The sequence below is a fragment of the Phoxinus phoxinus genome (genome assembly GCF_949152265.1).
Source record: "Phoxinus phoxinus genome assembly, chromosome: 5".
NCBI classification, from domain to species: Eukaryota; Metazoa; Chordata; class Actinopteri; order Cypriniformes; family Leuciscidae; genus Phoxinus; species Phoxinus phoxinus.
In genome coordinates, this window is record NC_136880.1 from 33387126 (window position 1) to 33410145 (window position 23020).

The 23020-nt window shown below is 38.1% G+C and overlaps 2 protein-coding genes across 3 annotated transcripts in view; one reads left to right on the forward strand and one right to left on the reverse strand.

Moving 5' to 3' along the window:
* Positions 1-87: 87 nt before the first annotated feature.
* Positions 88-11164, reverse strand: nmnat3 (nicotinamide nucleotide adenylyltransferase 3). 2 transcript variants are annotated; one of them, XM_079613587.1, is made up of 6 exons: positions 11053-11164; positions 9410-9552; positions 6541-6724; positions 4631-4704; positions 1799-2222; positions 88-1522 (listed from the first exon to the last, which is right to left on the reverse strand). In XM_079613587.1, exons 2-5 carry the CDS (start codon positions 9516-9518, stop codon positions 1828-1830), a joined length of 762 nt encoding a protein of 253 aa, XP_079469713.1. In that variant the 5' UTR covers positions 9519-9552; positions 11053-11164; the 3' UTR covers positions 88-1522; positions 1799-1827. The 2 variants fall into 2 exon arrangements, with proteins under 2 accessions (XP_079469713.1, XP_079469712.1); XM_079613586.1 differs by having other exon boundaries at positions 89-2222.
* Positions 11165-16344: 5180 nt separating this feature from the next.
* The window catches only part of clstn2a (calsyntenin 2a), a 222012-nt gene continuing 215336 nt past the window's right edge, over positions 16345-23020 (forward strand). Inside the window, exon 1 of the mRNA XM_079614168.1 lies at positions 16345-16650. Coding sequence (XP_079470294.1) covers positions 16578-16650 — 73 coding nt within the window. The 5' untranslated portion in view covers positions 16345-16577. The remainder of the gene's footprint in view (positions 16651-23020) is intronic.

A 23020-nucleotide genomic window follows, 5' to 3' on the forward strand; every position in this document is an offset into this window, starting at 1 on the left:
TCTTTTCCATTGTGACAACGTCCCCAATATAATGTGGCAACATTATGCTACTGATACTTAAAAAAAAAACACTGAAAATGTTTTTTTAATAAACAATGTATTTCTCTTAGATTCACTCACACATTAAATACAGCTGTGTTTTTTAAATCTTTCATTACAGGTGATGAACTTTTTATTCCACAGATTGTGTTTATACATCTGTCTTATTTGTTCGTCAAATTTAAGAAAAGTATGTTTTGTGCTTGATAAAAGATTGAACTCAATTGTCACTCCTTTCATCTGCCTGATGCTTTGAATCAGCAAACATGCATGAAACCCTTCTGTGCAAAGCAGGGGCCATCTAGAAGAGAGGGACGGCTTCTGTTGAATTAATTCCTCCAGCTTTTCTTTTGAGACAGCATGAACAAAGGCATTCTTTTAAAACACAAACTCCACACTCAAAGACTGTCAGCAGGAGGGCTTCAACATAGCAAAAAACACCCTTAAAGCTACTAGCCGGTTTGAACCAGAACTCACTGTTGGTGATACAAGGACAAAAAGAAATGATTCAGATAGACATCACTTCAAATATCCCAAACCACATTCTTCTATTTTATTTTGTCAGAAACTTTTTTCCCCCCACCGACAAAGCTTGATGAAACGTCTTTAGGGACCTGACAACATGAATGACGCTTTCTGTGCAAATGAAAATGGAAGAAGCAATGTTTGCTCTCCAAAGTGTAAAGGCTCTGTTATTTATCTTCCTCGTGACATTCAGCAAAAGTCAACAAATCTCAGACCTGCTGAACATGGACCTACAGCTCTGCAGTGATCTGGCAAATCTAACTCCTGCAGAGAGAGGATAAATGTCTAAATCCCTCTCCACACATTACACTAGGAAACCATGGTCATGGATAATGCTCACTTTACACAAGACAAAATATGAAACTCCTCTAAAGCTGCTTTCACAGGCAAGAGGGAATTTGAATCTTTTGAAACATATTTAGCGTTTTTTTTTGTGTGACTGGTGGTCACATTTAAAGTTTGTGGGCGAAATTTTGCAGGGCGAATTCAAATCGGAATCGCACAGATCCTAAAAAGAACCCATGTGATCGGGAGTTTCGCGCGAGGGCGAAAAAGTTCCCCACCCAGATTTTGATGCTCATACGAATTCGCCGCGCTGACCAACATAAAAGACACTTGGTTTGAAAGTGACTTCTGTATGAGCTGTGCTTCATATATTTATACACTGAATTCACTGAAATTTAGCTAATGTGATCGCACCTTTTAAACGAAATTCTGAGGGGGGACAAAAAAGGTCCTCCGTCCATTACTAGTGTAGTGATGTATAAAGCACTGCTCAGTTTTCTGTTGGTCAACGTTGCAAATTCATGTAACCAACTTGAACTAAATGAGAAATCTGTGTGCGGAAATCTTTCGCCCTGACGCAATATTCCCGATTGCTTGGATTTGGACTGGATTTTGTACGCTTAAATTCTTTGAACAACGGTACATGTGACCGCACCTTAAAGGCCAATTCACACTGCAACGACAGAGGTGGATTGAACATGTTCAATTGGCAAAAACAAGCACCAACCAATGGTAACACACTGATCCGGCAAAACCCGACCACAACATAGTGTCAGCCCAGATCCGGCCCACATCTGGTACATATGGGTTCCACAAGGCCCAGATGTGGGCCGGATCTGGGCCGACACTATGTTGCGGTCTGGATTTGTCGGTTTTGCCGGATCAGTGCGTTACCTCTTTACCATTGGTTGTCATTTGTCGGTTCAGTGTGAATTGGCCTTTAGACCACCTCAGGCTCTGAATCCCCGAAAGCCTACATCAGTCTTGTATTGCTTGCATGGCAAGAGGTCGTAGTTTAACGTCTTTGTTCTTCATCTCACTTTCTTGGGTATAAAGGTTGTGCTCTCTTATGTAATCAATGACAGAGTCTGGTAAAAGATATTTAACACTGTGGCCTCTACGTAGGGCTCGTCGGATCTCTGTAGCGCTGATCTCATTGTGTACCCACTCCCGAACCAGGAAAATGCCCTGCCGGTGCCTGGACAACAAGTCGGACTCGTGTATAGCCCGGTCTGGCTGACGGCTACCACGGCTCACGCAGACCAGTCCGAAGCGGCCCACCACCTCCTCTACATGATCGTCCCTCCACAAACCAGGCACCTTAAACGTGTCCATGAAATCAGCTCCACAAAGCAGCTTCAACTGTGGGACATCTGTAGGGGGGGAAATCGATCACATTACTGATTGTATATTATAGTCATTTTCATCTTTTCAATGTATTCAAAAGGTGATATAAGCACTGTTTCGGAACCATTCAACTGTTATCAGAAATGGAGCAGAAGGCAGCAGCTGCACTTCATACTTCATCATAATACTGTCAAAGTTGTCAAAAGGAGTGGTAGAAAACTGACAACTGCTTATGAAGCTGAATATGGTGCTTAACGTGAACGGTGGCAGTGTGCAGAGCCTAAGGCTGTCACCGAGACTGACACGATAATTTAGAAGACCTAAATCAGTGATATCTAAGACATATTTTCGGAGTGCCAATCCATACATAATTGCTCGCAGCACCTTTTTTTTTTTTTTTGAATGAGTCTGTAATAAAAGGAACCAAGTGTTTCTGAACAATATAAATGTGATTGCTCATTCGCATCTTTCAAAATGAAATTTCATCGTCATAATTGATTCACCCTCGTGTCTAGGTGAATAAGACCTAAGACCTTTCAAGCCCTGTACTTTTTTTTTAAACAAACTTTTTTGATAATTGAAATAAAGCCGAAAAAAAAAAAATCAAACGTAAATATTAGTTGAAAACCATAAAATTAAAAATGTATTAAAGTATCTATAATTGTTCGATACTTATATAAAGCCTTTATTGTTTAGTGTATATATATATAATAAATCTATACAGATATATTACATACTGGTAAATGCTAAACAATGAAGGCATTCAATTATTATTATTTAAAAAAGACAAAAACTAATAAAAGTGTCAAACGCATATAACCTTACTAAAAAAGAAAACTGAAAATATAAAAATAAAAGCCAATTCAAAATATTAATAAATACTAGAATAGTCAAGTCAAGACAAATTTATTAACACAGCGCTTTAAACAATGGAGATCGTTTCATTGCAGCTTCACAGTAATAAACAGAAAAATAACAAATGTTAATGTTGCAAAAATTGATCAACTTTGAGTGATAGAGCGATATTATACAGTCCCAACAAAGTATGCCAAATTATCATAACCTTCTGCATCCTGCCTAACCTAGAACTCAGGGATACTGTAAATTACACTGTGGAAATAGCGTTCAGCACATATTTTGTGCCTGTTAACAGACTTCCATCTTTCCTTTAATGTAACATTTGCTAATACAATCAAAAAAACAATGCTTAGTGAATTTCCCAGTCTTTTAAAATGTTATGGTGACTCAAAGCCTCCCATTCACAAAATGATATATTTGACACTCCTTGACCCCTTGCACGAAACCGGCAGAAATCTCACTTGTTCTTTTCTCAATGCTTCATTAGAAATCATTTCATGGCCAGCAATGCTAGGGCTAGACCTCAGCAGTGATATTTACAGCATATGAAAGAATCAATAGTATGCTTTTAACTCTAATTCTTTCTCTATAACATGTGTCAGAGAGCTGGCTTTTGTTTATTCAGACATGAATGGCAGGGGTCAGGAAATGAACCTTGCAGGCCCACTAAAGCTCTTTATTTCTACTCCACGTGACTAAATATAGACCTAAAGAAACGTATGTGCACTGCAAGAGGCTGGGAAACGACACCCTTTTTAAACTTATTCTAATAATGCATACATTCATGTAAAACACAGTTATTAAACGCATTGTGCACATTTTAATACAATCACTAATATTTCCATATAATCATAAATGGCTTAATTCAGCAAGCGCCAAATTTCTCTGAATCGCCTAAATGAGTCTTGCATGAAGGCAATTTTAATAAAAAATAATCCCTGTGATAATTCAACATGAAATATAAAATTAAACGGATCTCTTTCTGAAAAAGTCAATGATTTTCAACGTCTTTTAGGTTAATTCCAACTGATGTGTTTATTTATCATTGTAATAGAAGGATGAGGAGGAGTTCCTTTATGTTATCTTCAGTCTACTGTCAAGCAAAAGAAAATACAGATGAAATAAATGGTATCAGAACAAAAGGGTTTGCAAAAGAATCAAGGGATCCTGTGAAAGGTTTTTAAGATAACAGGGTTTTCGCGTGCTTGCGTTCTATCATTCTTGGCACTTGTCTTGTTTTAAAGTTGTCCTGGCTATTAATAATCTCAGCTTCATTAATAGTCCGAGCACGCTTGTCTTAAGCCCAGTCATCCCGTGGAGGGTATTAGACTTCATTAGCATGCACCTCTACAACACCCCCAAATAAAAGCACTTTTGAAAAGAGGCCTAACAGCGCTTGTGCTGGCCAGAAAGAAGACAACAGCCTGTTTTAAATGCGCCGGACTTATCTAAAGTGATTAGCGAAGACAGAAAATGCTCTGTTAGGCATGAGAGGAGGCTTAGAAGGAAACCGAATTGTGTTGAGAGGTTTCTATGGCAATTTACAAAGACATACTGAGAGGTGGGCGGGGCTTACCAGAGGCTGGTTGCTCATTTGTGGGCGGGTCCTTGCTGTGGTGGCACTGAGCAGCCATGAGGCCATAGTGGTACCTGTGTTTAGAAACAAACAGCAGATAAGCAACAGAGAGCATGAATGGCCATACTGTTTAGGTAATCAGCTTATGAACATGGGAGAAGCTTTACATTCTCACTGAATCACATGAGCCTATAGATTTGCATCTTACCTTCTCCAATCTCTCACAAGAGGCTTTAATCAGCTTTGGTGTTGCGAAGGCGTGTGGAACCATTACAAGGAGATAATTATTGAGCTAACAACAGTTGTTAAATCTATATATCGCCCACATGGATGTGAGTGTTTAATGTATAAAGCGAAGTGTGGACTTTAGGGTATAAGAGCTTTTATTATGAACCAACCAGGGTTGTTCGTCATTCAGAATTGAATTGCGAAAGCTTTTTAAAGAATTTGAATTGAGGTCCAAAAAAAAAGAACACGGTTTTGATCAATTTAATGCAATCTTGCTGAATAAAATGTAAAAAAATAAAATAAAATTAGAATGGAAAATGGTTAGAAGACATATAGATGGATTTTTCTCCTCTACAAATAGATCAGTGTTATGCATTTTCTATGTAAAGCATACAAGCAATGTTGCAACAGCCTTTTCATGAGGAGTCTACCTTAAAATGCTCACTGGGTTTTAGAACAGAGCCTGTATGGCAATATGTCCTTTAAAATAGCGAAAACTCAACCAAGTAATTCAACACACAGGTCAACTGCAAGGGCATATAAGCAATTGTGTATTTCATCCAGTTCTGCCAGGAAGTAAATTACGAACCTAGAAAGATAAAGTCCTGGCACGGGTGCCCCTGGCGCAAGAGCAGCCATCCTCCTCCCTGGCATCTGAGTATTAATTAGCCACCTAAGGGCACAGCTAACAATTGCCATAAAAATTTGAGTACCCAGAGGGGTCCTTAAAAAGTCTCTTGTTACTATCTGAGGGATTCAAAAGGAAGAACGGCCCATCAAGGTAAAAAGAGGGGACACAAATTTGGCATGGGTACAAAATGAAAACACTAAAAGCCAAATACTAAAGGATGACAGGGTGTCTCCTATTTTCTGTGGCAGAATCCGAGGAGAATGGAAACTGTGGCTGTCATGATGGATAGCCGGGCTGGAATGAGTCACGTCAGTGCCTGGCCATTGGATATCTCATACACAGGGAATTTAAGGATTCGGCTCCTATAAAGTTTTGGCTTTAGCTCAGCTCAGATGGTTCGAAGATGACAGTGAGTTTGTAAAGTCCTTCATAGAGGGTAATGCAAGGTGAATTCACATATCAAAGCAAGATATGAAGATATAATGGCAACATGTAAGATTTCTACAGTAAAGATTGAATATCTATATTCTATACCTGCTTTTCAGTCTTATTCTTTTATATTCTTGTATATATTGCACTGTATAAATTAGACTTCTGGGAATTCATATGTGAGATATAAGATTCTTTAAGTCCTAATGTGCACCATCAGTTCATTAAAGTCAACATCATGTAACTGTATGGCGTATCATAAACTTAATATTATTTGATATTAATAACACCAGTATATTTAAAATGTGAAGTAAAAAAAAAAAGGCAACTTTTCTATCATCAAAGATGACTCTAGCTATAAACCTCTGAGCATTTTCTGGGATAATGGAGGTATAATCAGGCATTTAGCACCTCATCTGTCAAAACCAGTTAATGTTTCCTTTACAGCCCAGTGTCCCAGTTGTGTTAAAAGACTCCAAAATGTTTCCTCGTCTTGTCCAACGTTTGACTGGATAAATGATTCACATTAGTCATGGTAAGAAGCCAATGCAGTTCTTCGCTAAAACCGTTCTCTCTCTCTCTCTCTCTCTCTCTCGCTCTCTCTCTCTCTATATATATATACCTCATGGTCACCACAGTCTCTGTCCAATCCGCCTGCTGGCTCTCCCAGTCATCTACGGAAACCCAGTCAGAGGTCTGCAGGGCCAGTCTTGCCATAGCAAGTCGGTGTTTCGAAGCAACAAGGCCCTGTTTACCATAACCATCACCGACAGGAGATAGAATGCCACCCACCACACGATACAGACCTGCGAGAAAGAAAAAGGCAACATATCTGACCCAAATTGAGTCAAATACATCATTATCAGATTCACATTTAAAGCGTACCACAGTTCCTGTAGCTCAAACAGTATAACAATCCCAAAAATATGGGTTCAAATGATAAAATGTATATCATGAATGCAATGCATCAGAGACTTTGGATTAAAGGTGCCGTAAGTGATTTCTGAGAAACACTGTTGAAAGTGGATCGGACCGAGCACCACAACACACTTGTAGCCAATCAGCAGTAGGGGATTTATACAGTCATGATGGGGGAGGAGCGAGAGTAAGCAAGAGGGAGATTTGAAGAAAGGCTATAGAAAGAGAGATGGCTGAGAGACATTACAAAAGAGAAAAGGTCAGAAGTAGCCTGGCAAGCCAGACCCACATCAAGATGTTGGGTCTGGGAACTCACCATTGGGATGGCTCAATCCGAGTTGTCTTTCAAATTCCCTCTGCACGCAATAGAACACTACAACCCTACAACTGCACTACAACCAACCAGAGCAACAGAGAAGGTGACGTAGTCAGAGCGGCAAAGATCCGGTCGGCAAAACTACGAACACATCTTCCTTTTTTAAGAATGACTTAAGTGCCGTTCTTTGTTCTTTTCTCAAAGAAAAGCTTAACTCAAAGTCCTATAGAGTCGCGACCAAAGCCGATTCGAAAGTCTTTGTTTTAAAGTAGCAGGGAACTGTCGTCATTATGTTAAGCCCGCCCACCGACTCTATACACGATGTGATTGGCCTGACTAGAGTTTGGTTTTTCCAGCGGAGAGAGTTGCTAGACTACCCTGGCTGCAAAATAAATTTTGCTGCCGCTAGGCTGCGTCTAGATTTCTAGGATAGGTCAGAGGAATATCAATGGGAAAAGTAGGGTTGTGATCAGGCAAGAGCTTTAGGACCCGCGTTAATATTAGAAAAGCTTTCCAGCACTGGACAGACCTAAGCGGGAAGGCCTGAAAACGTCATTCGCTCGTCATCGTCGCTTAATTTTTAGCAAAGCATTATTTTGATTTTCTTCAGCAATGGTAAAGAGACATCCGATTTTGCATTGTGTGTTTGTGCATGTTGCGGGCAGAGCAATGAAGGGAGGGGTGTGTTTGTTTGGGTTGATTTCAAATATCAATAGTGTTTCTCAGAAACCCCTTACTGCACCTTTAATGCATTTGCCTTAAAATGTAAATAAGTGGCCTATTAAATAGACGTTGATTCCTTTTCTAAGTGCAACAGCCCTACAAAAGTTTCTAAGTCACTGCACACAAATTAACACAAGCTTTGCATACACAGGCAGACTCTAATGAGTTGCTGAATGCTTAATGTGTTAATGCCTTCATTTTGCATAGTCAAGATGAATTCACATCAGACTACAATTTCAGTTTGCATTTTCTCATTTAGCTGCATGTGCAAGACATTCTAAAACAGAATTTATTTTTTATAAATATATTTAATTTCATTTTAATCTTTCATAAAAATGCCAATAAGCCACAAACAAGTCTCAAGACACTCTTTAGGTAATATAATATGCAATGCAAGCTATTTGGCTACTTGTCAAGCTTTTTCTGCAAGTAATTTTTGGAGTACACTGCGTACAGTAAATAAACACGAGCAAAAATGTCAGTGTGCAGCACCATGTCCAGGCTGTTGAGATGTCTGTACTGTAAGCTAGCGGTGCAACACAACAAAATTGCTCCAATTCTAATCAACACAACTTGAAATTCTGGCTTGCATTGTAGACACAGTGTTAAAGCTGCCACAAAGCCGTTTTTGCTTGTAAACTTTGTGTATTAGCTTATGCAAATACATTTTCACAGGTCATCTAACGCAAAAGCACTGCTAAGAGCATTAAACATACACACTTTGCATTTGTCGCTCATTCCTTACAGCCTTATACAAAGAAAAGCCGCTGTATTTAAACACAGATTTAAACCAGAGTTATTATCTCAAACAGGGTTATTATATTAACTCAAACTAAAACTGAATTGAAATAAAGCTGAAATAAAATAAAATATTAGTTGAAAAACTAAAATTAAATGAAAAAGAGAAAAATGATTAAAAAAATGATTAAAAATTAAATCAGAATTCCAAGATTTAAACTCGTGATTCTGACTTTTTTTCTGACTGAAAGTTATTTTTTTTCCCTGTATGGTTCGCACTTCGCAATTGCAAGTTTATATCTTTTATGTTTTCTTTTTGTTTTTCTATCTTTTCACTTTATAAACTCACAATTGTGAGAAAATGTCATAATTGTGAGATATAAACTCGGAATTGCAAGTTAAAAGTCAAATTCTGAGAAAAAAAATGTCAGCTCACAATTCTGACACTTTATTGCAATTATGAGTTTATCTCACTCGCAATTCTGATTTCTTAACTCGAAATTTCGAGTTTATATTAGTTTTACTATTTTTCTCGCAATTTAGACTTTTTCCCTCAGAATAGCGAGAAAAACAGTCAACAGCATTGTGAGATAGTCACAATTACCTTTTGTATTTTTATTCCGTGGTGGAAACACAAAAGCACATAACCAAGTAACTAAAAAATTAACTAAAATTAACAGGGACACAAAAATAAAGGTAATTCAAAATCTCAGAGGGACAGTGAAAATGAGGCCAGTTTTGGCCTGATAATAGATGATGATTGCCAATTTTAAGGAAATGAACAGTTGGCACCAACCTGTCTGGTGCATGTGGTCTCTGGCCAGCTCAAACAGACGCATGTGCTGGAGGGTAATAGGGTTGAAGGAGCCACAGGCCAGCAAAACCAGAGGAATACGGCCAGCCATTTCAGTGTCTCACACCATAGTATTCTGGATAACACTACAATAAAGAAAAACCTTAATCACAAAGCAGCAAATATTTGCACTATTTGTACAGAACTATATGGTTTGCTATGAAATGGAAGTACTATTTTTGGGAACAAATGATGTGATCTATGCATATTCAAGACTATCTATAATGTTCACCTATAACCAAGCGGGATTAATGAGGGATAAACATACAGCGCAATACTTTATATAAAATAAGTTACAGTAGAATGCCTGAACTGGACTTCACTCTCTCTGCAATGAATTAGCCTGTGGATTATTGATTATTATGTAGTAAGGTGACCAGATTTCTAAAATGTAAACCTTTCCTAGTTCAGTAATCAAAATATATATTCAAAAAAAATCACTTATTATAAAAAAAAATTAAAAAAAAAAACACACACAAAAAAAAACAGGGACATTGTTTTTTAATTGTGTTAGTTCCTATACTAATATTATAAAGTAATAATTATGATGATGTTTTCAGGTCAACCTTACTGGATTTATTAACAGGCTACATTTCATTAAAAAAAAAAAATACTATGAAAAATAGTAACTATTGCAAATAGCAAAACAGTATTATATTAAAACAACATTATGACTTTATGTTTAAATGTGAAGTGTCTTAGGCTAATCGTTGTGATGTTTATGTGATGCATGTTAATGATGATGTCAACCACATTTCTGAGGAATCCCTCATTGATCACTGAAAGGCTTTAGTTTAGCTAAATGTAAATATACGCTTATAGATAGTGTGATAAATTGACTGTTTTGTAAGCATTAGACTCAGCATTTTTGCCAGAGTAGCCTATACAGAGCAACAAGTGAAAATTACACACTGGACAAGGCATATTTTGTTGACAAAATTCTAAACCATACTCTGTAAACATACACCTATTATTTAATAAAATAGGTAAATAGATGGACGGATGGATGCAGAATACATAGTGTAAATTCCGGACAATAAAAAAACCCTGCAGTGACAAGAATGTGTAGGGCTTACAAAATAGGGAAAACATACATAACACAATGTGATCAGGTCAGAATAACCAAACAAGAACACGTAATGTGACTTAAAAACACATGCATAAAATAAATCTATAAAAGCTGGTCATGTGATTAAAAAGATACAAGGGAAAACTATAGCAGTTGGTTGGTATTCATGGCACAATCATACCGCATTAATATCAGGTTATTGATATAACGTTATACTTTGATACTGAATGATTACTTACTATATGCACCATTACATTTATATAACACTTATAGGCACTAACATATCCAAAAAATAAGGAAAAATTAGGCCAGTACAGTTTGTAGAGCAGCAAAATCACTAACGTTACAGTAAAATGAGGTGGTTAAACTTGAGTTATTTTCTTAAAGGCTGTTTAATTTTGGATTAAGGTTAGTGCATTTTTAAAACGGATTTGAAACCTATTTATTTAATTTATGAGACAGCTGCCGTTATCTGATAAATATGCAATAAAACAAAATGTTTAAGGTAAATGAGTACCTCATCCAAAGATCTCCACCAAGTTTATGCAAATGCTACATGCTATATCACTAGCCGCATGTTACACTATTAATGTCCCCCAGAACATCGAGATAGAAAAACACAGTTCCTATCTACAGGGCGACAGCGGCCACTAGTGGCAAAAACAGAAGAAGCCAGTACATTCAATAAGAAAGAGACTATTGATTTCACACTGTATTTAATCATAATGACCGACCTCCTTCGCTCTAACTGTATCTTTAATGACAAGGACTCGTTCAAAGTCAAATGATATGAATTGTAGGTTCTTAATCTGATGGAGCAAGTCTTGTGGATGATTAAAGTTCTCAATGGGCACAATTCTGAAAGCAAGGCGATCTTAAAACACTCTATTATCCCTTTAAAGACCTAATATGAAGTGAATTATACTCATGTGGAACTGAGATTCTGTACATTACAGACTCTAATGGGGCGCAAAAGACGTAACGACTCTAAACAGTTACTCCATACATAGTCTAAGGATATCACCCACCTTCACTTTTTCCATTCCTTTCATGCATTATGTATTACCTTTTTAACATAAATATCTAACCCGCAGGAGAGAGAAAAAAAGCTTTTCTAATCACCCTTCAAAGGGACTTTCTGTTGCCCTTCAAAAAGGCACTTTGCACAAAACTACCCTAATTATAGCTACTAAAGGGGAAATGGGCTGTAAAGATCCATACTTTGAGCTGCTCTAGCTAATGTGACTAATGCTGTGCCACACGAATGGAGTCATATTCTTAATATTGCATCATGCAGAGGTGATGGGCTTATAAACCGACTATGTTTGGCCTTCACAATGTCATCTGGTCTCTTTGAGTCTGCATTTTCGCATCATGTACGCCTACAGATTGATCTAACTAAAAGTACAATATTAAACAAGAATATTTCAGAGCACAAATCAGTCACCTATGGGTTGTCATGAATGAGAATGTCTCTTTTTTATTTCTCACTCGCTCCTTTGCAACTTGCAAGGCGACCTCAAGTAGTTTCTAGGCAGTAGTAGGCACATAGGCAGTAATTAAGCGCAGATGACTCTAGGGTGACCCCTCTTGGGAGGTAGGCAGTACTGCCACAGATACTGAGAACTCTCCGAGGTGCTGAAAAGATTGACTCCACGAGCAAATGATGGATTCAGAGACTAACCGAGGCACTGAAAAACACATAAAGCAAATAAAAAATGTAATATCTGGATGATGCATCACCTCCACTGTGAATCCTAAATAAGTGATTCCTGCAAGAGAGGAGTTCAGACTTCATTTGAACAGATTGCTCTCATAAGATTTTAAATAGAATTGGAATTAATTATTTAGAGAGCTCCATAATAGCAAAAGACACAGCTAAGACATATTACAGCTATGGGAGAGAGATTTGGGAATAAGACACAGAGATTGAATAGCAATAATGAAAACAGGTAGGCCTATTTAACCCTTGTGTCAAGTGACTTGGAGTGTTGATATAAATGTATGTACATATATTGAGAATTGCATACAACAACTAGTTCCTGTCTTTATTGCATCTGATTAGTCTTGCGCTAGCGGCGTCTGACCGCACGTGGAACTTTCACTGTATCATTTTGCTTGTCTGTGTTTGTGCATTCCAGACAAGTGTTGTTATTGCAGTAACTAAAAGGAAAACTATTAAAACTATTAAAAATTGAAATAAGGTAAATAAAGTAAAAAAAATATAAATATTAGAAATAAATGTGTTTAAGCTGAATTAGCCAACTAAAATGACTAAAACTAAACCGGTTAAAAAAATAAGTTTGTATAGAAATATATATATAAAAAACTAAGAGAAATGACAAAAGCACATAACAAAAATACGAAAACTTAAAATAAAATTGAAATGTAAACTGTAAATGTAAAAATAAAATCTGATTTAATAGCCTATAATAAATAGCTTACTATAATAATAGGGTATATAAACAATAGGCTACTAAAATAACAGGTGTTCTCGAATTTTTTGTGACTGCAGGTTAACGCCAGAAGGTGCCAGTAAGCGATTGTCTTTATGAGTGAATCATTGACTCATTCAGACAACCGATTCATTCAAAAACACATTCAAAAGATGTGTTCATTCGTTCGCGCATTCCGAATAGAAACATCCCTACTGGTGTTGTTTCGCGTTCCTTCTGCTGTGGCTTTGCTTGGGTCAGTTTACATTGACGTCGCAAGAAGGGACGAAGTAACTGACAATACTGTAATATCTTCTATAAGTTACTCAATATTAACTTTTTGTTTGTTGCTGTGCATATTATGTAGGCCTACTTACATAATGATCAACATTATGTATTTAGAAAGTGTAAAACTCTTTCGAGTTGGGATTATTGGTAGGCCTAGTCTGAACAGGCATATACTATGAGTGATTCAGAATTTAAAAACTAGCCTATGTATTTTCAGTGAAGTCGAGTACTTATTTCCACATTCAGCCCATGGACCTTATTCACAGCAACGCCATCTTTGATTTTTAACAGGAATGAAAGCAATGCTGTGAGATACATCTCTACATCTCTTCAGTGGGCTGTACTGTTATTTACTCTTTGGATTGTTCTGCTGAAGAAAAACACTGCAAAATATCTTTCAGATAAATTTCAGTAGACAAAAAAAAAAAAAAAAAAAAACAGACAATATGAGCTGTGGAAGCTTTGCTTTTAAAGCCGATGCTATTGAAAATAGGCCTATGGTAAGTTTATCCCTCACAGCCTCACTTTCATAGTACATGTCATGGCGCTGCTCTGAATAAGGTCTATTGTCTCCAATTGTGTAAGGTGTGTAAAGTCATTAATGGCATAATCTCCATGGTTCACCATTGGTGCAGAACTTCTCGCTCTGAACGGTTAACAAGAAGTGACCATACAATGTTGTTGCTTGTTCTGTTGATGATGTATTAAGATCCTGCTGGTGGAGTAATTAAAGATCGCAATCCGAAATCGAGGATATCGCTGCAAAACTTATAGCGAAACTGTGTACATCATCCATAACACACTGGCAGCTAACCTGCTTCAGGGATAGAGGACTCAGCTCTTTCCTCTCATGTCTGCTCTGTGCGGGATGTTTAGACTTGCAGATGTGTTGATAGAAGAGTGAAGAAGCTTTCACCTAGAGCAAATTTACTCAACAGAATGCATCCCCTGAAATGCAACAAGCCAAACGATTGGAAATGAATGAGCGCAAATGGTTTTTCCAATCTATCAGCTGTGCAGGTAAATTAGGTTTCAGGAAGACTGGGGAAATAATATGGCATTTTAAACCAGCTCTTTTTTTTTTTCAAGCAACTAAAACGATTATCAGAAATTCCCGCAGGCTTTGGCGAAATTGACATTTAACTAAGAAAAATAGGGAATGAAATGAGCGAAAGAATGAGTTGTGGGTTAGAATTTTAAATGGATTTCTGAAAGTTTTCTTTCTCAATTGTGATGAAACCCCCTTTTTTTTAAAAGACTGACTTATACAAGCATTTATAGTACCTCCTACTATATGATATGATTGTCTTGACTTGTCATATTTACATAGCGTAGATCTTAATCTATTCATAATTTTATATCTCAGTGTCAAAAGTCACATCATTTTCTATCACGATTTGTGTAGTATTTTAAACATTTCAATACTTTGCCTACAGAAAGGTTTTATTTACTGTTTTATGATATCTTTCATTGAACCAAGGTATAGTGCTCTCAAGAGAGTATAGTGGAAATGAGAAGACCTTCAGTTCATGGCTGAACACTCATTAAAAGCTTTTCCAGTCAACCTGGGCACATGGGAAGTGCACAGTACACTTGTTCTTTTTCCCAGCAGTGGACAAACCTCACTTCACCTGAGGGGAAAACTTAGGTAGGCCATGAGTCGCCATTAGAAACGAGAATACAGAAATCTTGAGAATACACTCTGCATGTAAAGTGGTAGTTTTTACAGGGAAGAGGTTGTGATTTAGTACACATGTGGTTAATGCATAGGAGGACACGGAAAGGTAATGTCCAAGGACAACCATGAAAAAAGGGAAATTAATATGGATTGAAAATGGTCTTAGAGAAAATAGATTAGCCTATTGCAGCTCAGAAAACTGCATTTCAAATCAGTGTGACTTTTCATAATGTAACATAATCATAAGAAATTCTGTTAAATTCCAAGTGTGAACAAACAGCGTGAAAATTGTACAACTTTGATTTCCAGCATTTGATGTACACTATGCTGTTAAATATATTGATTAACACCAAATACAGGTGTTAAAATGCAAGGCTACATGAAAAAAATGATGTCCATCAAAATTGGGCTTTTAAGTATAGCTAATAAACATTAGAGCACAGTTTACCCACACAAAGGCAATACACCATCAACACAGAACACTACAATAATGTAAGAAATACTAATCAAACATAAAATATAACATAAAACACTATAATGTACATAACTAATACAAAAAAAGTGAAGGAACACACACGCACACACACACACACACACACACACACACACACACACACACACACACACACACACACACACACACACACACACACACACACACACACACACACACACACACACACACACACACACACACGTGTAAAAGTGTTTTATAAGTCCTTGAGATGCAATTTATTTTATGCCATTTTATTACACAATTGATTTGGTTAATTGTAAGTTACCTTGTCAAATGTAATGCATGCAAAACGGCATTTTACCGTAAAATTCTATTGCAAAAGTAACAATTATTACAGTAATTAGCATAGCTTATGATGAAAATCCATAATATAATGCAATATATATATAGGCCTATATATATATATATATTGTGTGTGTGTGTTTGTGTGTGTTCGCTGTTGTTGTCTACTGAAAGTGTTTCATATTGTATGATGATTTACAACAATGTTTTAGATACTTTTTACCATAGCCAATGATATGCAAACATGATTATATAAACCATAAAGAAAAATTCCCAGCACTGTTGTTTTTGTTATTGTTAGTAATTTTTAATGTGCCTAGGAGGCACAGGACAACAGCTGCCCACCTTGGGAGAAGTCTTGTCATTGGATTAAGATAATGATCATATCAATAATAAATGAGAAGGATGTTTTGATAAAATCATGCTGTGTGTTTACACTGTGCTGCCTCAGTCTGATCAAATAAAATATTGAAAACTCATTAAACGACCAATAAGCACAAATGTGAATCAGTTTCTAATATCACATTTAAAGCATCACAATACAAAATTCACCACCATAGTATTCAAACAGGGCTTGGATAAATGCCTTATCATAGGTCAAGATTAATTGCTCGAGGAGTGACGTAGCAGCCTGATCCTTGGGGTTTAACTCGCGCAACGCGCAGACACACAGACCGCGTTACCTCGTGCGCTCGGACCGCGTCTCGCGCTGCTGGGAGTTCACTAGCGAGACTTCAGTTCACCGTCGCTCAAGGACAGATAAAGCGAGAGAGTGGTGTTTTTTTTAGATTAACAGAGGAAGAATTAGGTCATCGCATTCTGTTCGAAGTGTTGGGCTCATCATGAAGATGTGCGTGATAACAGCGATGCTTTTCCTGGTGCTCTCCGGGCAGTGCGGCATCCTGGCTGGGAAAGGTAAGGCAGATCGGACAACTTGGAATGTCATCGCATAAAAAGAAACGCCTGGAGCAGTCTGTCAGATCAGTCTCTTAGATCATATGTGATCAATTACTATCAGTTTGTAGAATTCACAGCGTCAATGACAGACTGAGAGTGTCTTACATTAGATTGGCAACGCATTATGTCTTTAGGTAGTACAAGTTTGTCTTTCTTCTCCCCGTTTCTTAATGATGAACCTTCATTTATGGCACGAGATCATCATGTTTTCATTACTATAGGAAGATTTCTTACCACAATACAGACTGTGACTCATATATTTATATAGCATGATCGATGTTACAGCTATTTTCCTTCATTAATATTTCATTGACCTTTAAAGCACATTTCTACAGATCTTATCTGTTCTGTTCAATGACTGCATAGTGCTTAAGACTTCAAGAGCATAAAACATTAGCTTTTGCATTGCTCCCATGGAAAAAAAGCTGTTAATGTGTTTTGGGAGCACAAACATTGAGATAAGAGATCTAATTGTGTCTCTGGGGCAGTGATGAATATGGAGAAGCTCAGTTATTTGTTAGTGCACAAGTGCTTTAGATGATATGTGATAAATTACAGTCAGATTGGATCATGTGGACTGACAATGAAAGGCTGAGAGTGTCGTTTCAGGTTGGCAACGAATCTTTCCTTATCGAGTAAAGGTTATTCCATTAAGAGTTGATAACTTGTTTTTCAATTTCCTGTTTTCTTTTATTTTTCCATCAGCATGAGTTTAAAATGCACGATGACCCTTCTTGTAGGACACCTAAATAAATAAAAAATCTAGCGTCTGCTGAGCAAGGTGTGCTTTGCATCCATTTAAGTAGTGATTATGAAACGCATCTGGATGTTTTCATTGCTGTAAAAATAATTTTCATGCCTAGATTTTCTTAATGTGCCTCTGTAAGGTGACATGAATCAATGACACATCCCCGTTTGTATGATATCTTGGTGTTGTGATATAGGTGTCCCAAGTAGAGATTTTGTTAGGGAATATTTCTATTTGGTTGCTAAAGTGTAAAACGACTGGTTTGTATGGGGCATGTCTATGAAGTCTGTGATTCTCTAGTCGGAGTCCCCTAAGTTTCTATGACATTTGGATATGGACATATAAACCCTCTGACCCCTATTTCAATTTATGTCTAAGATAATTTTTCTCCCGTTTTGTCACCAGCCAGGCATACATCGTACATTCAATCCTTGATAAAAGTCATAGATCACCTCTACTCAAAAATCTATCATTCATGTTCGTTGCACAAACAGTAGCACAATGAGTTATGCGCTTAGGTATTGGGTGAAAGAATAATACGTTTGACGAATAATATTAATAACAGTGATGCTTTGCTGAAGCACTAACCAATAATAGAGCCTGCACATTTTCCCAGCACGAGCCTTAATATAGCTATTTCCTCTCATCAATATTTCATTGACCTTTATAGCACATTTCTAGTAATCTATCTGCGTGATCAGTTTAATTTACTGCGCTTGTAGTTGCTGCATTTCTTCTTAATCTTCTCCATAAGGTTCAATGAGGCATTCAATGACTGCATAGTCCTTAAGACTTCAAGAGCAGTGTATTTTTTTTTTGTCGCTCCCATGGAAAAAGGTGCTAATGTGTTTGTAGGAACACAAACATTGAGATAAGAGATCTAATTGTGTCTCTGGGGCAGTGATGAATATGGAACGCCTCAATTATTCGTCAGCGCACAAGTGGAATGTCTGTCAGTAGGCCTACCTGCATGCCCTGATTTACTTTCCTTAGAAGTAACTCCTTGCTTGAGATTGGGCTCTTTCAGTGTAACAGATTGGCAAATCAGGGAATCGGAACCTTGAATATTTGCATATCAATTTTCTGGATTCTAGCACTCCATAAAAATTTGAACGCAATGAATACGAGTTGAAAATTAATCTCCTTTATGCATGAAAAACTGCACAAGGTGAACATGCCATTAGAAGAGAAGGAATAGAATAGAAATATGAGGCAGAATCGCAAATATAAACCAATCATTAAATCCAAGCCATTCACATTATGACTCAACACTTTCATAGGTATATGATAGTTGAAATCCTTCCAAACCTTCTGATATGTCTGGGAGATTGCCTTCAAAACTCTGCCTCACACACACACACACACACAAAAAAAAAGGATTTCATCAAAATTACATCAGAGTGCTATTGTAATACTAGTCACTAGCTATAAGTTCTGAGTGCACAAAAGTCTTTACAGTTTATTGAATCTGAATCAGTACAGTTGAATTAATTGAATGTCATGTTTTGTGAATCTTATTCTGCACACAAGGTTGTTTGTATTGCCTTTACTTTGTGCATTCAGAGTATACATTTTGTCATTATGCGTGTTTAAGAGCCAAAGCAATGACCTTGGCATAGTTAGTGCCAGATGATTTCGTAACATGCAGAGCTTGACCGCCTTATTTAACAATCAGCTTGTGTTGATGTTGGCAATGCTGTGTGTTATTGTGTCTGAGAATTGGAGAGTATTTCTAAAACTCTGAGTCTCACAGAGAGAATCTGAGATTGGCTTTCAGCGCACTGGAGAACACAAGAAAGGGATAAAACCGAAAAGCAGTGACAAATAAGGGTAGGACTGTAAAAGCAGGCTGAGATTTATGCTGGCCTTTTCAGAGAAAGCACAGCGTTCTCCCAGAGCTAAATAAATTGGGTTGCTGATCTGGAATAGATGCATAACTTAGGATTTCGTGCTGCGACCTAAGTACATCAAGCTTGTGGGAAAGCAAAGGCATTCTCCTTTTATTTTTGCCTCGCTGCCGTTGTTCGGGAAGCAAAGCGGAGTATTGAAAACACTCCGCTAAGTGGACCACAGCTGTTAGATCTGTCTTCGTCTTTTGTTTCGAGAGATCTAGCTTTCTTTTTTCTTTTTTTTTTTGTCACTATGTGCCTTCTCAAGGAGCATGCCAATCTTCAAGCCAGAATGCCATGCAAATGCTCAACTTAATTTAAACTTTAATTACCCAGCATGCATCATTAGCGTCGATGTGATGAGCGGCAGGGAGGGATGAGGGAAAATGAAAGGGAGGGAACGGAAGGAAAGAGCTGCATTTGGAGGGAAGATGGGCCCTGTCAGTGGCGTTCTCTCGCCAGCTGGTCAGATGGCACCAGTCTGTCCCAGGGGTCAGCTCTGGCCAATCTGCACAGGAATAACACTGGATGTTCTTCCACACACACACCCGCACAACTGTTGTTCCACTCGGATGCATTTCCAAATCATGAAGATCAAAGCAAGTGTGCACACTATAAGGCCGAGTTCTCAACTCTGGTCCTTAAGGTCCAAATTCCTGCTGAGTTTTGCTCAAACCTTGATCAAACTCACCAGCTTGTAACTGTCTAGTATTTTCAGCTTTTTGACTTGTGCGAAAAAGAGTTAATGCGAATAATGGGAGATGGAAACGCATTTGGCGAATAAATTCTGATGTAGCGAACACTAAACCCACGTGACTAATAATCTGTTTCGGCTGCTAGGTTACTGATGATGTCATCTTGATGGTAAGTAACCCACCTAATTCGGATTTGTTTTTTTTTGCAAACTTGGAAAAGATTTGCTTCACTTTTGGATGGAAACCAAGCTACTGATTAGGTTGTTCAGGTGTGTTTGATTTAGAGTTGGAGCTAAACTCTGATATATAACCCCAGATATAAAGGGATAGTTGACCCAAAAATGTAATAATTTTTCATTTACTCACCCTCATGTCATGTACGATTGTCTTTCTTCTGTGGGACACAAACTTTTCTGAAAAAGGTCTCAGTTTTTGTCCATATTTAGGATAAAAACAGTCTTCAATATCTTTTGTGATTCACAGTAGACCGAAATTCAAACAGGTTTGGAACGGCAGAGCAGATGATTACAGTTTTGTGAACTAGCCCTTTAACTTATGTATGCAAAGTCATAGTTGCACAAGCACACTCCCACCCACAAATAGAGTGTATTTTCTCTCCTCGCTGCGACTGATTGCCTGGTGTTGGTGTTGGAGCGCTGGGACACTGCTCGTATTTGCTGACCATTTCTGAGAAGTGGGCTAGTCCCTGAGATTCAGTCTCAATTAAATTGCTCTAGCTCCAGAGAGAGAGGGATTCTGGGACGTTGTCCTCCAGCTTTCCTTCTAATTGCCTGCACTGGGTGCTGGTGAGCTCATAGTTGTTGGGTACAAGCGTGTAGGCGTTTGCATGGCCGTGTGTTACAGAGAGATGGATCATGACCGTTTCCCTGTATATGATGCATGTCTTTCTTTAGAAGTGAATGCGAATGAATGGATGTAATCACGGTGTTTACAATGGCGTGCTTCAAGATGGATTACTTCCAGTAGACCGCGAGACAGAACCCGCCTCTCTGTGTGAGAGATTGAATGTAGCGTAGCCAGTGTTCGGATCTTGTCCTCCATCCTATCGAACATTCTCAGCCAGAGTTTTGAAAATCCAGAGAGTTCTCTGAAACATCTATGCCATGTTATTATTAAACAAGACTTATTGTCTAGGCCTTGCAGCGATGTCACTCACTGACCTCGGGTTTTGTGCTGCACTGAACGCGCTGTGCTGAAAAGAAGCTAACCACATGGAAGCAGCAAACATAACTCATTCCTGTCCTCCTTTAGGTACACCTTACCATAGCACCTTTTTAAGGCCAACATCTCCCCAGTATATGCTGCTATGACCTTTTGCCATTGTAGGGAAGTGCTATACTCCATGTTTCATTAAAGTGGCCTCTATACCTTATCTCAGTCAGCTTGCCATTTGTACAACCTGGAGTAAAAGTATTGTCTGATGACCTGCAATGATTGGATCATGCCTCAAGCTGCTGGCAGCTTCCTCTGCATCTTGGGAAAAAAACGGTATACATCTCATCTTTCCGGCTTGATCTGTGGAAATACTCTCTCTGACCTTCCATGGTGACAGGACGGCCGAAAGAGAGAGCAAATCAGTGGTTTTAATAGAACTCTGAGCTGGGTACAGGGCACTGCCAAGACTCCACTTCGAAGGTCTAGATCATAGACTATGCTTAGATTAGCCTTGGAGAATCTGGCTTAGAGGACTGGAGTTGAAGAGATCTGATCTGTTAGTTTTGTTATTATTTTTCTGGGTGGTAGTCTATGACAGGCCTATTAACCGTACATAGGGAAAATGATAATTGGGGTTGGTCCCTTGACCAACTTTGGGGTCTTCACAACAAACCCAATAGCACCACCACCAATTGAATAGTTTAATACTTAAAACAATATTTTAAACCTTTTTGTCTAGAAACAAAGTGATTTCTTTCTTCTTCTGATTTTTGGCTGGCATTTTGGAACATTCTGTTATTATTATTATTTTTTCACTGCTACTCTTACTTTTGTCCAATTTTCACTGAAAATTGGCTTAGATGATTGTTGGACTAGGCTACACGAAAACAGATTTTTGATTTTTGGTACCATTACAGAGAAACACCCTACCAAATTTAATGTAATTTTCTCCTTGAAATTCTCAGTTGGATGTCAGTGGTGTAGCATGGAGATTTGGTCTTCCATGGTGATGGTCAAGCCCCACAAAACAACTTCTAAACCATTTTCTTATTCATTTTCAATTTGAAGTATGCATGCAACATGTTCCTTCTGTAATTCCTTGTCTGAACCATTACACAATGTCTATATAATATGAACATGTGCCCTCATATGAACGGCTTGCAGTTGTATTATTTAATTGCCATAGCTAAACCTGCAACAATTTTGAGAGGTTTCCATGAAATTGTGAAAAAAAAAAGGATTTCCTCAGAAGTTATGTCACTGTTTGTGTGGTTAGGCTGCAGTGGAGGATATGACTGAATATGATGCTTTTACAAATAGTGCGTTTTCCAATTTTTTTCAGCTGTCAGTGACTGTGAAAGAAAAACAGCCATTTCTACCCTGCAAACTAATCCTTACCTTACTCTCAGGCATTTGATCTACTTCGTTCGTATGGCTATAGGATCGAACACCGTCGATCTGATACCAACAGAGCCTATTTTTAATTGAGCGGTTGGTGGATATTCTTGTAACACGCTGAGGGATTGCAAGACGCAGGTGCTGCCCTTTGTGTTGTTTGGATGCTTTGGGAAGGCTTGGAGTTTTATCTTCAACTCATAAATGAGTTAGGAGGATGTTAATGTTCTGCGGGTGCAGGAGACACCCGGGCTGTCAAACTGCAGGTGTTTGTTTTAGATAGGAGCAGCTGCGGTACCGCCCACTCCTTCCTCCCAGGTGGAAAAGCGCAGCGTCGGGGCGTGTGGCTCCTGATCTTTTCTCTCGCTTGCACAAACACACACACACGCGGTGACTGTTGGGACTCAAACAGAGATAATGTGAAT